At 37.2% G+C, this 18,462-nt stretch overlaps 3 protein-coding genes across 3 annotated transcripts in view; 1 reads left to right on the forward strand and 2 right to left on the reverse strand.

Annotated features, from left to right (window-relative positions):
• Positions 1 to 1,477: 1,477 nt before the first annotated feature.
• On the forward strand, positions 1,478 to 2,675 carry LOC148878870 (LOB domain-containing protein 29-like). Its single transcript, XM_088966511.1, has 2 exons — positions 1,478 to 1,822; positions 1,977 to 2,675. The coding sequence occupies exons 1-2, from the start codon at positions 1,544 to 1,546 to the stop codon at positions 2,418 to 2,420; spliced, it is 723 nt and encodes a 240-aa protein (XP_088822637.1). The 5' UTR covers positions 1,478 to 1,543; the 3' UTR covers positions 2,421 to 2,675.
• A 6,670-nt stretch (positions 2,676 to 9,345) lies between these two features.
• LOC148878871 (LOB domain-containing protein 16-like) lies at positions 9,346 to 10,572 on the reverse strand. The gene is made up of 2 exons (XM_088965714.1): positions 10,181 to 10,572; positions 9,346 to 9,854 (listed from the first exon to the last, which is right to left on the reverse strand). The coding sequence occupies exons 1-2, from the start codon at positions 10,460 to 10,462 to the stop codon at positions 9,540 to 9,542; spliced, it is 597 nt and encodes a 198-aa protein (XP_088821840.1). The 5' UTR covers positions 10,463 to 10,572; the 3' UTR covers positions 9,346 to 9,539.
• A 2,713-nt stretch (positions 10,573 to 13,285) lies between these two features.
• Positions 13,286 to 18,462, reverse strand: part of PARP1 (poly(ADP-ribose) polymerase 2) — a 38,071-nt gene continuing 32,894 nt past the window's right edge. Inside the window, exons 15-20 of the mRNA XM_088960239.1 lie at positions 16,487 to 16,678; positions 16,258 to 16,366; positions 15,961 to 16,043; positions 14,532 to 14,669; positions 13,913 to 14,095; positions 13,286 to 13,636 (exon numbers count right to left, since the gene is read on the reverse strand). Coding sequence (XP_088816365.1) covers positions 13,571 to 13,636; positions 13,913 to 14,095; positions 14,532 to 14,669; positions 15,961 to 16,043; positions 16,258 to 16,366; positions 16,487 to 16,678 — 771 coding nt within the window. The 3' untranslated portion in view covers positions 13,286 to 13,570. The remainder of the gene's footprint in view (positions 13,637 to 13,912; positions 14,096 to 14,531; positions 14,670 to 15,960; positions 16,044 to 16,257; positions 16,367 to 16,486; positions 16,679 to 18,462) is intronic.

Consider the following 18,462-nt stretch of genomic DNA (forward strand, 5'->3'; position numbering starts at 1 on the left):
CTCCTTTCCTTCATGGTTTAAGTGGCCAACAAGTACACATGACTGAAAACCATTCCGAAGATCTGATAATGGTGGCCAGGGTGGCTGGTGCCATGCAAGAAGCCCTATTGATACGTCGGACTACATCTTCTACTGTGAATCATAGGTTAGTCCAGTCATCAAGCTAATAGCTAGAGCTAGAAGAATAGAAGATGCTGCTTTTCATTTCTCCTAATTAATCTCTAGTGCCCATTTAGAGTTTGCTTTGGTTAATTGAGAAACTTAAGGGATTAATCTCTCTGTTGGGTTGTTATTATTAGGGATATATCATATATATATATATATATATATATATATATATGGAGGTGGGGCCCAATTTAGCCCAATGTGCATTTGAGCAAGGTCTAGACGTTGGTGCCAATGTGTGACATTAGAAATTGATTGAAAATGATTAATGATTGTATGTGAGATTAGTTAATGATAATAATATAGTATTGCTCGACAAGCTGTGACCTGAAACACTAAAACAAATGGAAGACTAAACTCTTTCTCTCTCTCATCGTGCGTTTGTGTGTCTGTGTTTACCCCCTTCATGAAATGTTCTATTCCAGTGTCACTATCTTTTGTTTCATTCTTTTTGGAATATGCTTCTTCTTAGAACTATTTCTTTTTTTTTTTTAGTTTTTTACATTCACAGTTGGGAGCAACAATTAGTTTTGGCATTGTAGGCCAAAGAGTTAACCCATCACCATTAATTCCATGGGTAACTACTATATATATCTCTCAACTGCTAATTTGGACAATCTGAGCTGTTTCAACGAACCCACATCTTTATAAATTACACCCATTAATGAAAATCAACCCAATTGGTTTATCCTAGCTAGTGATTACTGTAATAATCCTTTATTTTTTGGGCTGTACACATAAATTTTCAGACTGTACATCAAGATGAATTTGATAATTGGATGGTTATTATATCTACCATATATGGATCAGCTTCTAGAGGAGGTTCCTCCAATAAGCTCTAGGTGGGACCTATGGAACTTGTCTCAGTCTGAGCTTCATGGGTATACGCGGATGACTATAGTGGCTGTAACTAGTGGCTAAGGTCTACAGCTATAGGCTTTGAGATTTGCCCTTTGCATTTATGTCAAATCCAAAGTATGTAATTCCCAAATGAATGCACTTGAGTTTATCACAGTAAAGAGCAATACATCAAAAGAGACGGAAAGAAATAACTCCAATGATGAAGCAAACAGAGACGGGTTGTATTTATGTTAGCTCTTTTGTCGTTTAAGGATGTTTGAATGGAATCTCATGAGAGTATTAAAATTTAAGATGGGGGGTGAAAGAGGGTTGTGAATAGAAAAATAATGAAATCTGTAGCCCATTATGGAGACCAAGTCTAATTAAGTATTCATTATAATAAGATCCCACCTCCCTCTCCTTGGAGCGTTTATAAAACATTGTGAAAGTGCTTGCACTGGACTACGAGCTAGCAAGAGCAAAAATCAACAGAGCCCAAGAGAGAAAAGAATCAATCACCACCAAACTAAGAGCCAAGATGACAGGGTTTGGATCTCCTTGTGGAGCCTGCAAGTTCTTGAGGAGGAAGTGTGTCAAGGGTTGTGTTTTTGCTCCTTATTTCTGCCATGAGCAAGGGGCCACCCATTTCGCTGCTATCCACAAGGTCTTCGGTGCAAGCAATGTTTCAAAGCTCCTCGCTCACCTCCCAGTAACCGACCGTTGTGAAGCTGCGGTTACAATCTCATACGAAGCTCAAGCAAGGCTTCAGGATCCCATTTATGGATGCGTCTCTCATATTTTCGCTCTCCAGCAGCAGGTACTCTCCCTCTAATTTGCATTCATTCTCAACACAGGATTACATTCAAAAGCAATTAATTGTTTACTAGCTGAAATTGCTATATATATTCTGATCATAATTTTACCTTCAGTACTGAGTTTCTTTCTTTCTTTTGGTTGAAATTGTGCTGCAGGTTGTGAATCTACAAGCACAGCTCGCATCTCTCAAGGCACAAGCAGCACAGAACCTTGTCAATGGCTCCACCACTGCAACCCCTCAAGAGGACACTAAGTTCTATGGGAAGTTTCCTTCGTACCCACAAGATGTCCAAGCTGCTGGTGCAGGTTTGTTCAATTTGGAGGATTCATCAAGGGTGGTGCAACAATTCCATCCCAACCCAGCAAACAACAATGCCGACTCCATCATGTATTATAACAATGGTCTCATGGATATGAATCCCAATCCCATGGATTATCAGAATTCTGTCATACCTGAAGAAACCATCTCGTATAATAGTTTTGAAGACCCAACTCAGGCCATGGCTTCGCTAGACATGCAAACCAACAGCAGGAAATGGGCGTTCCAAGATATGGAGGACCTTCAATCAGTGGCCTTCTCTTATCTTCAACGTACATGAGATGGTGGACACTCAGCCAAATTATCAGCCCAGATGTGTTCTCATCAATTTTGAAATGCTACTACATACTTCTAAACATGCACTTTTGCTGCTACTACAAATAAGCTAGGATCCCTACAAATGCTTATACAATTAGGAACCCTATAGTCCAGTCTATGGTAGTTTTCTTAGATCTTGTGTATCCTTAATTAGTAATTGATAGAATAATAGTGTAATCTTTTTGTCAGAGAAAACAAAATTGGGAACTAGTTTTGTTCTACCTAATTAGCTTCAATTCATTAATGGACCTAATTAATGAAGACCTGAAAAATCAAACCTAATGATACCTAGGTTTCGTGCTTGATTTACCTAATTCCTCGCCATTGAACTTGTTTATTGCATTAATTAGACATCTGAAGAAGGCAAACGCCTTAAAAAAATGTCCATTCAGTTTAAGGTCGTCATCATAATATTGCAAATCTATTAGGTAAGCTAGCTAGTAATGACGTTGTTTTAAAACATCCCTTCGATACTCAGAGTACTACAGCAAGAAGTCATCTCTGTGAAGAATGAGATTTCTTTGCTCAAATTTCAAGTACTCCAATTACTGCTTAGAGTACCTGAGGATATGAGTAAGCTCTTTCAGAATGAACGTTTTAAACAAAATCTCTTTGATACTCAGAGTACGTACAACAAGAGGTCATCTTTATGAAGATGGAGATTTCTTTTCTCAAATTTCATCAACTCCAATTATTGTTCTTTAGAATACCTGAACATCTAATTAAGCTCTTTGGGGATGAAAGTTAATTTTAAACAAAATCTCTTTGATACTCAAAGTACAGTATAAGAGGTCATGTCTGTGAAGATTGAGATCTCGTCGCTCAAAGAATCGGTGCAATTAGCTGTTTATTCTGATATCTGGAGGAGCTGCTAGAACATGTTAAAAATAATTTGAAGTTAGTTCTGATGTTTCCTTTACAACTTTCAGTGAAGTGGATGGTTGTCTTATGCAAGAACATTTAAGATTACATAGAAACTCCATTCAATCTCAACATTAATAAGAACAACAGCGCATGCAATAATGAAACTCCGTCTTTGAATCAGAAACTGAGAAACCTGAGAAGGTGTACAAACTCGTAAGTTCTATGGTTCGAAACCTAACTCTAATCATCATCCTTCTCATTCTCAGTTTCTCACAACCCAATATTTATTTTCTGACTTTCAAGAGAGAGTCATTCTTGAGAGAGTCCTTTGACTGTATTCAATAATATCCAACCTTCTTGTTGGAATGGTTCTTGCCGATTGTCGAGAACTTCATTCTTGAGGAGCAGACATGAGCTCATGAATATCTGAGAAATACGAAGAATTGCTATTGTCAGTTCTTAACAAGATGCATGCGTCTCGACTTCGGCAGGTTAGATAATGCCTGGAGACTAGAATAAGATGGAGAGAAAAGCGAAAAACAGCTTTATTATTCATGGGCTTGCTTGCCTCAGGAAAGGCTTCAGCTACATAAGGCTGCCTCCCCACTACAGACATGTTTCTCCTTATAAGGATACTAAAATAAAGTCTGCACCCTCCATTTTCTGAGTTCTGACTATCATCAAATTATTAATGATGCCTTTTCATGGTACTTCAGTCATCAGTCCAACAAACAAGCCCCTCATTGTGATCCTTTAGTCGGAAGATGGTTTAAATTGTTTAAGGACCTACAGAGAAAGGGTTTCTCTTAATTGATCTAAGTCTGAAAAATTAATTTGATGCTAGCTAGAGCTGAACTATGAATTGCAGAGAAGAGTCTCTCTCTCTCTCTCTCTCTCTCTCTCTCTCTCTCCTATTGTCATTTGCATTATAAAACTGCCAACAGTAATTTTCCTTTAAATTTCTTGTGCGTTGGAGGTACAGATGCAAAAAATATGGTAATGTAAGGGAAGCAAATAATTAAATAAGAAACATGAGACTGTACAGGAATAGACATGCAAACACATACATATATAAAAACACAAGGCAAAAGTGCCAAAAGTTATTTCAAGACAAATGGTGTTCAGTAATTCACAAGTCACACCTCACCAGACAATGGTGTAAGGTGGGGAAGGGTTAAAGCAAAATTTCCGGGGCTAAATATTATAGAATTAGAAAGTGATACTACATATATATGACAAAATTAAAGTGAAATTAGGATGCTTATAGCTTGAATGAGTAAGGTTAATGACTTGGGGATTAGGGTTTGTACTTGAAGAAAACCAGATTAAGAAGCTGGTACAAATGATGGGGTTAATTTAGAAATTATCGTGTTCTGAAGTAAAAACATAATTTGCAGTTTGGACACTTTAGACTTCTAAGGTTGAAGACAGACTCACAGACTTGCGGTTCAATTTGTACCTTCGTCTTACATCAAATCACATGGAATCATTGTACTAACTCATTGATCAGAAAATTTTGTTTTTTTTAAACCCCATAATTGAATAAAAAGCAAGGTTCCGATTCTAGGGTTTATTCACTTTACTAAAAGTCTAAGACTTAGAAAAGGAGCTCACCACTCCAAGGGAACAACAAAGTCATACCACCAAAAAGGAAGCACTCCTCAACTTTGGAATTTACTACCCTGAACGCAACAACAATCACAACCACAAGATGGAAATGAAAAGAAACAAATTCTCCCTGTATGGATGCATATTTGTGAAAATTCCTATTTTTCTTTTAACTGTAGAACTTCAAAATAATGGCTATAGGGAAGAAAAATTTGCTACTTTACTAGGTTTCTACAAATGCAATACTCAACTGTATGTGCTTGGGCATATGAAATGTAATGCCCTAGAGATGTTGCCTCAGCTTATCACAGTTTCTTAGGAGCATTTGCTTTGCCACAAGTAACTTTCTACTGATAACAACTACCTATAAAGCTTTGATATAAATCAGTTCAAGTAAAAAAAAAAAAAGAAAAAATGATGACAGATAACAGATGATAAGCAATTAATTGTGTAGCATAGATCTATTGAGAAACCAAAAACTCCACCTTTGTATCATGTTATCCTACTGAAATTTCAGTATATATATATATATATATATATGGGGGTTAGACGCCATGTAGCCATTTGATCTCATTAAAGTGATGTTTGGTTCGCAAGTAGAATAATGGTAAGTCACTAATAAAATAAAAGTAATTTGCAACTTAAGCTTATTTATCAAAGCTGTTTTAAAGATAAAATTTACTTTTCTACCGATGGTCAGCTGAGATCAATAGAAAAGTTACTAACTGTACCCGATCATTCAATCAAGCCCCCTAAAAGTTTTTTTTTTTTCCTTTTTGGAGGGGGGAGTGGGGATGGGGTATATGAATGGGTAGAGATAAGATCTGGGGAAACCGCCTGAGTTGCCTTGTATCCCATGTTTGCTAAGGTTTCAACGTTGAAAATAAAGCAAAGCAAACATATCGATCATATTTCTTGAGCTCCCAAAAAAAAAAAAAATACCAACTCCAATTCAAGTACTGGTCTATCTATTTATTCAAAGTTTGGTTTCGAATATACTTGAGCCAATTAATTATAAAGCCACATAAAGGAAAGGATGAAGACCCATACCCATCATCCATGGTTGTAAGTTGTTTCAAACTTTCACTGTCTTAAAAGTACTACCAGACAACCTTCTCTTTTGATGGGCAGAATCAGTAGACAACCGAATTAAGAACACAAAAGCAATGTTCTAAAGTACTAAATAACTAAACCAAAAGGTCATCAACTGTACGGTACGGTTCCTTTGAAAATGTTGTTAAGGTGTCTGTGAAGCCCATAGTGATATTTTAAGTCAACGGCCCAATAGAGATCCAATGTGCTTCATTCAGAAAAGGTGGTCATATTGCGACATTCTAGATCCAATTTGGTCCACTGTTTGTTGGGCCTTGAAATTAAATTAAGAAGACGATGAAGCTCAAACTGTTGGGTCCACAAACGGAGTCCAACCATGTAATCCGGCCCTAGAAGCAGCCCATTCACATTTCACACCCCTAACTGTAACTGTAAGGCTCTTATTCCATATACTACATCAAAATCCTTGCAATGATCAGAGACCTTTATAAGGCTATGTTTGGTATGGAAGGATATAAGAGAGAAACAGAAAATTGAAGGAAAGTTTTCCCTAAATTTTCTTTTTCTCTCACATTTCTATCAAACCAAACACAGCCTCCTCATAGATTATAGTCACTATACTATGCAGAAGCTGCCAAATGTAAACCCACCTCTTGCTTCCTGTATGTCGCTTTCTTCAGATGTAGCTAACATCCAATGGTTGTCCTTGTGTTTCCACCTTAAATCTAAGCAACGTACTGGACCCACAGTAAAATAAGTCCGAACTACTGAATCATGATCCAGAATAGAAAAAGGAAAAAAATCAAAGAACCCGTCAGTATGTGATTCTCGGACTGTCTACTTGCATTCATTCATTCAAAAGAACTTCTATTGGGAGTTTGGTTTGGAAGCTTTTAAAGGCTTCTTGGGTAACGTAAGTGGTGGGGGCCCGTCAAGCAAACAAATAACCACATCTCATCTCGTGGGCCTAGAAAAAGAAAGAGCCAGCCCCAGTGTGGCCGATTTCTTTACAATAAGCTAGGGGTCGGCCGTTACTCAAAAGGGACAATCAAGCCGTCAGATCCATCACCGACGCGCCACAACTCAACGGCTTAGATTGCCTGCGTCTGTAGAGCCAACGGTCAACTTGTTGGTTTTTCAAACCCCGGGAAATTAAGAGACCTCAACTCCCCTCAATTTCCAATATTTTTTAATAATCCCCAAGTGAGTGAAAACACACCGACTGCTTCATAATTATAAAAATCTCATCACAAAGATGTCTATCAGGATTCATTCAAATCAAACACACGTTACATGCATTTCCCCAAAAAGAGAGTCCCACAAGCCTTCTCAACTCTTTCACATCTTCATCTCTTTTTTTTTTGGGTAAAGTTTTCTTCTTTGATGTTGTATATATATATATATATATATATATTTTTTTTTTTTTTCTTTTCTGGATTCTTAGTTTAGCTTTTACTGAGGACTTTCTGGATTCTGACTTGAACTCACATTCAAGTAAAGATCATTCAGAACACTTTTGTTTAGTGGCTCTAAGCATAATTTACTTTACAATCTTGAACACTGGGGACCATTGACTGAATGTTGATTATGGGTTCCAGAACTAAGATATCTTTCTTCTTTTCTTACCTTTTCTTTCCATTTTCTAATGGGAATCTAACATGAGGTGGTATCCAATTGGAATGACAAATGGTTACTTGTAAGTCGGATTAGATTTTGTAGGGTATGTACTTCTGTGTATCTCTAGACTAGGCTGAAGTTCTGGGACCTTTGAACCAAGGATTTGATTAATACAATACTCATGTGTGATGACAGGCTAATTCCTCACAATCAATGGACTTTGATATCTGCTTCCTCAGAACTAACTGAAAGGTCAGAATTTGAGGTCAATAGAATAATTAGTGCATACATGAGTACAGACTGTATAAACCCTAATCCATTTAATTACTTGCCATAAATGGCCATTCTGTTGACTGGGCCTAGCATATTGACTATGCATTTTTCTCTATTATTTACTAGTCCATCTACTTAGTTCCTTGCAGGGGTGTTGTTGACCCTCTAGGTTCTCACTTATCCAATACCACAAATGAGTGGAAGATTTTTCTCTATTATTATCTGTTCCTCTCTTATCTTCTAAGTTCTATCAAACCAAACATATATAGATTGTTTGGTATCATCTCTACTGTTTCTATCCAAAACATTTTGGATTGATCAATACAAATTATTGTTTCTACAGTTCTACCTGAAACAATAAATTTGATGCTTCGACTCTAAACCTCAATGATCAGTCCCACACGTGCATTTTTTTAATTGAAGTGACTTTCATATTTGATGTAACAACATATATTTCTTACCAATTTGTATTAATCAATCAAAAATGTTTTAGATAGAAACAACAAGGTTACCATAACAATAACAACAACAATAATAATAATAATAATAATAATAATAATAATAATAATAATAATAATAATAATAATAATAATAATAATAAAAGATGATGTCTAATGTCTCCCCTTTCTTCTGGTCACTGTCTCAGAGACTGAAACCTACTCTTTAATTAGTCTTTACAGCCAACTAAGTTCTAAGGTACATACTGTTATGAGGCTTTTCTTCTATAAGCAAACATTTTTTCATTAATAAACTAATAGAATTATAACATAAAGAGGCTTGCTTAGACGGAAGTTGATCCTTGATGACTTAAGTCCCATATGAGAAATGGAGTCATGGAGCGTTTAACAAGTAATTTGATTGCGAAAAAAGTACAAAAATTAAGTTGATGTTGCCCTGTGCATTCAATCAAGGAGACATTTTGTCTATATATATGGATACAAGGCTATGAGCAGTGACATTAAATTTAGCATAAGCATTTATGTTAGGTTAACCAACTTTTTAGTGCAGAAAAATAAATTGGGCAAGTGGGTCCATGAAGACTCAAATTAAGATGGCGAATGATGGTATTATTTCCAAACCCATTAAGTGAAGATGAGAGGAAGCCTTGGAAATTGTAATTAACTATTACTTTAATTAATGTTTTAGTACTAAACCCATCATGTTAAAAGCATGAAAACAATAGGCACAAAGGGTTGTTACTTAAAATAAATTTATGACCCCACCATCTGATAAGAACAAATAAAATTACACTAACCTCAGAATTGCCATAGAAACTTCAACCAGAGGTGTCATCTAGAAGAGCCACTATAGTTTTACTTTATTCTTTTAAATTATTTTCTATGGGAAAAGGATATAATAGAGTTAGTTTGTTTTTTTTTCTCCAAGTTAATTCTCATTCTAAGCAAGGTAGATGGGTATCAGTGAAATTGGTAAATAAATTGAATATTTTGAGAGAGAGAGAGAGAGAGAGAGAGAAGCAATTTTGAGTAATTGGTATTGACATAATCTCATGTCTCTTCATGAAAAAAAAAAGATCCTTGAATTGAGCTTCATCACATTAGATGCCAAGTTTCCCTTTTCGTTTCAGATTCTTTTGTATTTACATCACAGTGCATGGATTACTATCACCACCCCCATCGTCATCCTCATCTCAGAGGAGGAAGAATCAGTTCCTCATCATCCTAAGAGCGAGAGCTTGAAGCTCACCCAATTCACTGTAGTACAATCTTTTCTTCTCACAAGGTTGGAATGGGGGACCTTCTGTGTTTTGCATATCTTGCATCACAGCATCGTCATCGAGGTCCACCAAGTCAAGAGAACCCTGAGATGTGATGGAGTGCATGTACATCGGAAAAGTCGGGTCAGGATCGCCGGAGGCACAGTTCCCCGGCCAATGGTTCTCCGGCAGTCGTGTACTAGCAAGGTGGTTGTGAGCTAGTTGAGCCTTCACTTGCATCAACTGGGCTTGCAGCAACGCCACCTGCAACAATAAATACAAACAGAAACAGTTGTTATAATCAACACCCCCACTTAATTATTATCTACCCAGAGCAGATAAATCACTTAACACAGAAGATCCACTAAAAACCGAACCTTAATCATGCTTACTTAATAGGGTTTTCTTTCCCTTTTTGTTGCAGAAAACAAAGCCTGCTATCAAGTTAACGCCATGCAAATTAAAGGACAATATATAGCCAAAACTTTTGAAGGATGGTTTAGATTTTGAGGCTTGTATATTCAACTTCTATTTGTGTTTGATTGCGAAGAAGAAGAAGAAGAAGAAGAAGAAGAAGAAAGAAGAAGCACCTGTTGCTGCAGGGCGAATATATGAGCGACACAGCCGTAGACGGGATCCCGGATCCTGGCCTGAGCTTCATAAGCAATTGTGACGACTGCCTCGCAGCGATCAGGGAGCGGAATGTGTAACAACAATTTGGAAACATTACTAGCACCGAACACCTTATGGATGGCAGCAAACCGAGCGGCACCTTGCTCGGAGCAAAAGTAAGGCGCAAAAATGCAGTCGGTGGCACATTTTCGCCGGAGGAACTTGCAGGCACCACAAGGAGAGCCAGTTCCGGCAGCCATGGGCGGAGAGACAGAGATTGATTAGGCTTTAGCTTTAGAGTTTACACGCACGGACAAACTAGGGAGTGGTGCTGAATGAATTCTCTCTAGTAACTAGAAAGAAAAGTCACGAGTGAGGGTCAAGGATATAAGCAGTATTATAAGGGCTAGAATGGGCAAGGGGAAGGAGGGACACGCAAGGTTTCTGTGTAGGGTTCAAAGGGGACATGTTTTAATGGTGTATACCATATGACATTTGTTTTTCTAATTATAGATTATTCTATTATTATTGTTTTTGTTGATTCTCTTCTTCTTTTCTTTTTGGGGTAAATTACATATATCCACTCTGTACTTAAAGGGTGTTAACACTTAACCCCCAAATTTTGTCTTACGAGCCCAAAATTCTAGATTTCAGCACTCTACCCCCTTATTACCGGCTGACGGGGTTGATGATAAAAGTGTAAAATTATTAAATTTTTCATTCATGATTTTATATCTGATAACAAAAACGATAAAAATATGATATATTTCATTTAAGTTAACTAATAAAATGCGAATGGCAGGGGGCAAAACGCTGAAATCTAGAAATTCAAGGAGCTAAGCATCACTGCCCCTCCAAGAACAGGTGGTTGTTTACAATTTGCTCTTTTTATTTACTTTTGTATTGGTTTGGTTTTTGTTAGGGGTTATGGGTTGTGGAGCATGGTTAATAAGAAGTTTAATATAGAGAGATTAAAAAAGCTCAAATTGTTGGCCGAACGCCGCACAGGTACTGGTACTGCAGCAGCAGCAGCAGCAGCTATATATAGTGCTATTTGTTTTCTGCTTCTGTTGATATTTTTACAATTTTACCCACAGCTCTGCTGTGCATGGTTTGATTTATTAACACAATTAATAACAGTTCGTAAGGCAACTAATGAATCTCTGAAGGGCGAAGGCCACTGATATGTCTGGCTCCAATTTTTAATGCGAGTAAGGAAAGATGGCCACTGCCCCACTTTTCTTTTGGGTAATTCATTCAATCAGTTGGTCTTCAATCCGGGTTTCTGTTTGTACCAAACTTACTCTTTTCTCTTCATTCATTATTAATTATTTCTTTCTTTCTTTTTTCCAGAAATTATTACTTTTTTTGGATATTTTAATGGTGATGCCAGAAAGTATTAAAAATCCTGGAACTTGGCCCTCTGCATCATCCATACATACAGCTCAATTGCATCGTCGATGCAGATCTAAAGATGATCACAACCTTACCCCATGTACGAACTCTTTCCCCTTTTCTTTTGATCAGTACGAAGTACGAAGCTTTTCCTTACTACTAGTTACTACATCCATTTGGACCAGCCAATGGACAGAAAAGGAGCCGACGGACGGTCATTTTTTACTCCTTGTACACCAAAGTAGAAATACTCGCTCCGTTTTTACTGCACTGTGATATGTAGAAAAGCGAATAGCATCCATACATTGTTGCTTTGCTTCACAATGCTTGGTTCCACGTAAAAATGGCTGTGAAAAAAGAACCACCAATTTGAAATAAGTGAGACTCGAGAAACAGTTACAGGAAATGACCGCCTTAATTTTTCTTAAATCATTTTCTGAACAGAGAGGTTCATCATCTGTATTAATATCTCGCAACGCTAGTATATATCTCAACTCTTCATTTATACCAAATACCAGAAAAAAAAAGTACGAATATGATTCATTTTCCTATATTCTCCCCTTTTTTTTTTAACCTCGAACATTACTTTTCAGGAAAATCAATCGTTTTCCTTTATTTACATGCAACCAAAAGCAGCCCTGGTAATTTTCAGCTAATTAGTAAGCTGTACCAGGTTGCAGTGAAGAAGTCAGGTCCACAGGGCCCATCTATGAATGAAAAATCTGATGAAGGTGAGACCACATAAGATGGGAACATAGGAGGCGCAAGATCTACCACATCCCAATTCCCAACTCCAAACACAAGTGTGCAAACCCGGTTATGTTACCGGATTCAGATTAGCTGAGAGTTTCGCCATTCAGCAGGCTGTGGAACCAATGATAAAGTTCTATGCCAGTAATAAATTCATGAATCCCACTATAAAAGATGTGGGTCTCATGTATTTAATATTGATGTAAAACCTTATCATTGGTTCCATAGCCCACTGAACAGCTAAAACGTTCAGCCAAACCATGCTCTATGTTACCACTCCTGAGTTGACACACCAGTGTTCCATGCACGAGACCCATATCAGTGTAGGCCTCACGTGTATGGAACACTTGCATGTTAACTGATTGGTCACGATACAATACACCCTGTATTGGGCGTATCATATCATATCTTTTACGTCCCAAAACACCTATTTACAGATATTTTCAAGAACCCCTTTTTTAATAATACGCACACACACATATATATATATATATATATATAAACTAAAACAAATGCACCTCTACCAATAGTAGAGATAACATATATCAATGCTTTGAACCTTAGGTCACATGGGCAGGTTTGCACCAGAGCCTGAGCTTGCATGTCTGTCTACACACGACGTTGGATTGAGCTTGGGCAACGCAAGCAAGAGTCCACACAAGTCTCACCTGACAGATCTACTTTGTTGCGTTGACAGTCCAATACTTTGCAAAGTTGGGTGGTCAGGATTACGAGACGAGTCAGCGTGAGACATGAGCCGTGATCCTAACGGAGGCCCACGTTCAGGTGGTAGTTGGATAAAGTGGCCAAGTTTAAATATTGGATTTGGATATGCTTATCATCCTATTGAATATTTGATTTTTCGGAAACTAATGGGGCCCGCTGAAGTGTGTTCCTGTTCCCTTGCACGAGTGCAATCGTGTTGCCACAATCAGTTGTGAAGAAAAGTGGATCATCTTAACTTGTTTTCTGTTCCTTAATGTTGATTGCTTCACAAGTTTCACGAAACAGAACTTTGATGGACCTCGTGAAGATCCAAAATGAGATCTCACTCTCACCAAAACCAGGAAAAGACTTGATGGAAGAAAACTAGAAAAGAGGCTACATTTTCTTTACAACCCCAGCCACAAAAAAGAAGACTCAATCTGTTTCTTTATTTACATGACTGCAAGAAAGCCAAATATCATTCCCCTGAAAAGACAACCTTTCCGAAGTGAGGAGCATCACTCACCTTTGTTTCCTTGTCTTTTGTGCTGAAACCTCACCTTCAACAAGAACTGCATCTTGACCTGTCCATAATACCAAACCACTTAACTTAGTGGCAACCCAGACACAAATCTAAGGAAACAGCATAAATCATGCGGGGAATAATTGCAATTATGAATTATCATCCAATGTATAGCCTGGATGAAGTGTTGACCGATCAATTGCCTTCCACCAAGGTATTGATCAACTATCAAGTGTTTCTCCCCTTGTAAACAAGTTGGTTAAGCTTAAAACAACAAATTTTCAGTGCAGGATTAATCAACTAAATTGTTAGTCAGAACCATAAAAAACGGTCTAACCTGAGCTGTATTATACACAATATACTCGTTGTACATTAGCTCAGAGGATTTGACATTTGATGACACCGGTTTCCCACATGGCACAATCACATCATCTCTCCACTTGGCATACTCTGATTCCTGAGGTTTCTTCATGCCAAGGCCCTTGGTTGAGTGCTTCCCTTTTGGAGGTTTCTCCATGTACTTAAGTGTTAGTAGATGAAACAAAAAAGCAAAGTTAGTTAAACTGAAATCGGGAGAAAGCTAACAATTCTGAAGCCAAAAAATAATTGTGGAATAAATCTTATGTCCATAATAACAATGAATTTCAGCCTTATATATGCATGATTAGGAGATAATGCACTTAAAACATGTAAACATACTCAGGTGGACCAGGAAAGTTTCCTTGGGGGCCACTGTACAGAAATTTCTAACCTCTGATGGAGCCTACCTTACATATCATAAGCCTTTCTTTTTTTTTTTCTCTCTTTTGTGTGTGTGGGTGGGGGGGCATGCCCGTCTATGATTTTAAACATCAGGGCAGCATGCATAAGAATGCATACATCTGTTATAGTTATCAAGTGCTAATGTAATAACAATCATATGGATGATGCCAAAGATGATAGGTTGTGAAACTCACCAACGCTTTCTTTAGTTCATAGACCTCACCCAAGGCCACTTCACTAAGAATCATCAGACCCACTGGATTCTTTTTATCCGTGTAGCAATACTGAGCACTCTTACTGACCAGGTCAGCAAAGTAGATTCCTTTGCCAAACTATATTACAAAGATGAACAGATAGTTAGAAATGGTGCACAAATACACATGCATACATACATACCCACATGGTTGCATGTGCATACATTGCACATTTGTTATACCATACACACACATGCTGTAAGGTTTTAAATTGGTCAAGTACACAGCTTTTGCTTGGCAGATCCAAAGTTCAAAACCATCTATTGGATAGGCAACCCTCTAGTTTGGCCTCATTTCACTTTCCCCTGTCCGTATCAGACTTGTTACCATTTTGTAATTCAAGTTTTCTTCAAACAACATGATCTATTTTCAACTTATTTTGAACATGTGGCATGTTTTCTTAAATCTTGAGTAAAAACTATCCTGTGAATAGACAGAGAGAGGAACAAGTGAGGTTAAAAATATTGCTACTTAGAAGATTACGGTGTCCTTTATAATCTTCTAAACAATTCAATTAGCAAAACTATATATATAGTGGATCTGCAAGTTGGGTCATTTAGTGAGCTTCCCCAAATAACCAAGGAATCTATCCCATACATCATAATGTGCAAAATAAGTTTAACTTTTTACAAGTAAACTTTATATTTAAAAACCAAACTCTGAATAACTAAGGGTCCATTTGGTTCGCAGACAGGATCAGAATCGGAAATCGGAATCATTCCCACGCCTGTTTGGTTCAGTCGGGAATCAGAATCAACTGAAAATTTCCAATTTTGTATTAGTCAGTTTATTATTTTATTATTACTTTATTAATATTTATGAATATATAATTATTATTTTATTAATATATTTTTATTTTATTAATACTTCACAATATTTTATTATTTAATTATTAATGTTTTACTATTATTTCATGAATTGTTTATTAATATTGTATTTATACTTATTATTATTATTATTATATTTAATAATTAACATCTTTGACAGACTTCTTGAATGGAAATCCCATTCCAACCAAACAGTTGGAATATTATTATTATTATTATTATTATTATTATTATTATTAATTAATGTCTTTGACAGACTTCTTGAATGGAAATCCCATTCCGACCAAACAAACAGTTGGAATTGGAATGGGCTATTCTGATTCCAGGCACCTATTCCAGCGAACCAAACAGACCCTAATGTTAGTTGTGAAAACCACCAATACTTGGCCTGGTGTAGCAGATCCTAACCATTCATTGAGCACATGATCCTTTGGATTGATCATGTGCTCATCACTGTATAGCTCTTTTGGGGTTTCCATTTTTTCTGACCCCTTTAGTGAATAGAGAGATATAGAGAGAGAGAGAGAGAGAGAGAAGAAAACCATATAGCCAGTAGAAGGAGCTTCTGGAGGTGCTATTCTCAAACCTTGACTGAGGATACCTATGAAGTTTGTCAAGCGCGAACCTGTAGAACACAAACTTTTTACTTTGCTATCCGTCTTGTTCTCTTGCAGATTATCAAAACACTTTCTGGTATTCATATCCATATTCAAGTGGTAGTAAAAGCCAAAGTCCAACCAACTCATGTTTCTATTTTCTAAGCAGAACAATACATGATTTTTTTACTTGCATACCATAAAAGAATTACTCAATCATCTAAAGTAATTATCATAGCTTACCATGCCACAAAAGCATCCTATTTTTAAGTTTTTCTCTGTAAGGTGCAAACTTGTCAAATTCTCCATCTCTTTCAAGTGTAAAAACCTCTTCCAGTTCAAGACTCCAATCCTACAGGTAACAAAATTCAAACTTCAAACAAAAGGAAAAAAGTATAAAGCATAAACTAAAACTATCCAGCAATCAGCAGTAAGAACATGCCACTGTCAAAGAAGCAATAAATAAACCCACCTTGTGCGTGGGTGCATGAGTGGTAAGGAGGTACTTTTCAACCAAACGATAATCTTCACTATCATGAGGCAGTGGAGTAATGTTGCAACGAAGCTTTTTGTACTTCTCATCAAGGGAATCACCATCATCAACATCAAAACCGACTAATCTTGAAGCAATTTCGATATCTTGTAGGGCTTCTAACATTTTCACCTGCAATGGACATACAAGATAGTTATCTTAATTGTTCCTAGTACCAAAATCTCAATAAGAGATAAACCAAATGGTTCGGACAGTTCAAGCTCATCTGCCACATCACCTCTGTTAGAAGCCAACTTATTAAGGGCATTTCTGTCACTACGGTATTTTTTATTAGATGTAGTTGTTCTATCATGCCCTACCATTATATGCCCCATACTCCCATACTTAATCAGGGGCACAATGGTAATTGTCTACATCTTTAGTGATCTATAATAAATATCAGCCAGCTGGGACAGGAGAATACTCTCTTCTCCTTCCTCTCTCTCTTTCTCTTATTTTCCCCTACTATTTCCTGTTGGTTTTTGGGTGTAATCACATGGTATCAGAGCACCTAGAAGGCTGTGATCTCGATTAAAGAAGACTGCAATCTCCTTTATCTCTCTCTTCTAATATCTTTTTTTTTTTTTTCTGAAGACAAGGTAAAGGGGCTGCCGCTTCAATCTTCTTCTTCCTTTTTTTGGTTGAGTTGTGAGCTGTCACCAAGGGGGAATCAAAGCAAGACTGATCCAGGTATATATAATCCAACAAAGAGAGCAGCTCAACCAAGGAAGAAGACTTCCCCTCCCAATGCCTCTCCTAAAACCCAGTGTTTTAAAAGTGCAAGGGCCAATTTGTGCCTGAGGCACAAGGTGCAAGGCGAGGCGCACGCCTTTTTAAGCAAGGCGCAAAAGTACAAAAAAAGTCAGAAAATTCAAAAAAATGCCAATTTTTTTTTTAATTTGCAAAAAAATAAAAAAATATTAAACATAATGTTAATAAAAAATATAAACTTAAGTTTTAAAATAAATGTTTTAAAAAACCTATTATCTAAAATTAAAATACATAAGCATAACATGTAAAGCGTATTCAAAAGAAAATTTAAAAATAAAAGCAAACATATAAAGCATTTTCAAGCATGTAAAACCCACAATCTCTTTTTTTCCTTAATTGCATTGCTTCAAGTAGCTAATGTGATGTAAAACATATTACATTCTTGATTCTATGAGTCGCCTTTGTACTACGCCCCTCGAGGCAAGCCCCGAACAAGTCTATAAGAATTTCAGACCCTAACATAGACTTGTTCAGGCTTGCCTCAAGGGGCACGGTCGGGGTTCGGCAACAGAGCCTCCGGCCCAGCCGTTAGACTAAAAAAAAAGCAAAAAGCGCAAAATTTTAAAAAGGCCCATGCCTAGGCTGAGGCTAAGGCGCATCAGGCGTGTGCCTTTTGAAAGGGGTGTGCCTAGGACTTGGGCGAGGTGCACACCCCAAAATGTGCCTCGCTTGTGTGCCTAGGAATGCCTAAGGCACACCTTCTAAATCACTACTAAAACCAAGGTCCCAAGCCACCCCAATAGGAGAAGAAACCCGAAATTTGGAAATAGGTTCCATTTGGTAGGAGAAAAGAGTCAAAGAGCGTACAAGGAAGGAAATCCATTCTTCACCAAGCCATCCTTGAGACACAAATCTTCCCAAAACAATATTTTATTATTGTTTCCAGCATTATAACTGATATGTGTTAGGAAGATAAGAACTAGGTGTTAGACAATTTTGTATGCCCTTAGCTTCAATCAAAATTGATGTACTTTATGAGTTTATTGTAAATGAATAAAAGTACATATTTGATTCATGTTCCCTTGGTATGTTTCTGTGTAATACCCTTAAACTGGACACTTATTGAGACTCGTGTTAGTTTAGAATGTTCACAGCCAGTGGGTCGGTCTAGGGAGACCTATCCTGACAAGGCTGACATTGTGGTG

The sequence above is a fragment of the Nelumbo lutea genome, chromosome 1 (assembly GCF_056320005.1).
Source record: "Nelumbo lutea isolate HS-2025 chromosome 1, American lotus-T2T, whole genome shotgun sequence".
Taxonomy (NCBI): domain Eukaryota; kingdom Viridiplantae; phylum Streptophyta; class Magnoliopsida; order Proteales; family Nelumbonaceae; genus Nelumbo; species Nelumbo lutea.

Excerpts from the sequence above, each read along its gene's own strand:
- LOC148878870 (XM_088966511.1), top strand. The coding sequence starts at position 1,544 with ATGACAGGGTTTGGATCTCCTTGTGGAGCCTGCAAGTTCTTGAGGAGG. Across the intron at positions 1,823-1,976 it reads TTTTCGCTCTCCAGCAGCAG|GTTGTGAATCTACAAGCACA; the intron begins GTACTCTCCCTC and ends ATTGTGCTGCAG.
- LOC148878871 (XM_088965714.1), bottom strand. The coding sequence starts at position 10,462 with ATGGCTGCCGGAACTGGCTCTCCTTGTGGTGCCTGCAAGTTCCTCCGG. Across the intron at positions 9,855-10,180 it reads TATTCGCCCTGCAGCAACAG|GTGGCGTTGCTGCAAGCCCA; the intron begins GTGCTTCTTCTT and ends TTATTGTTGCAG.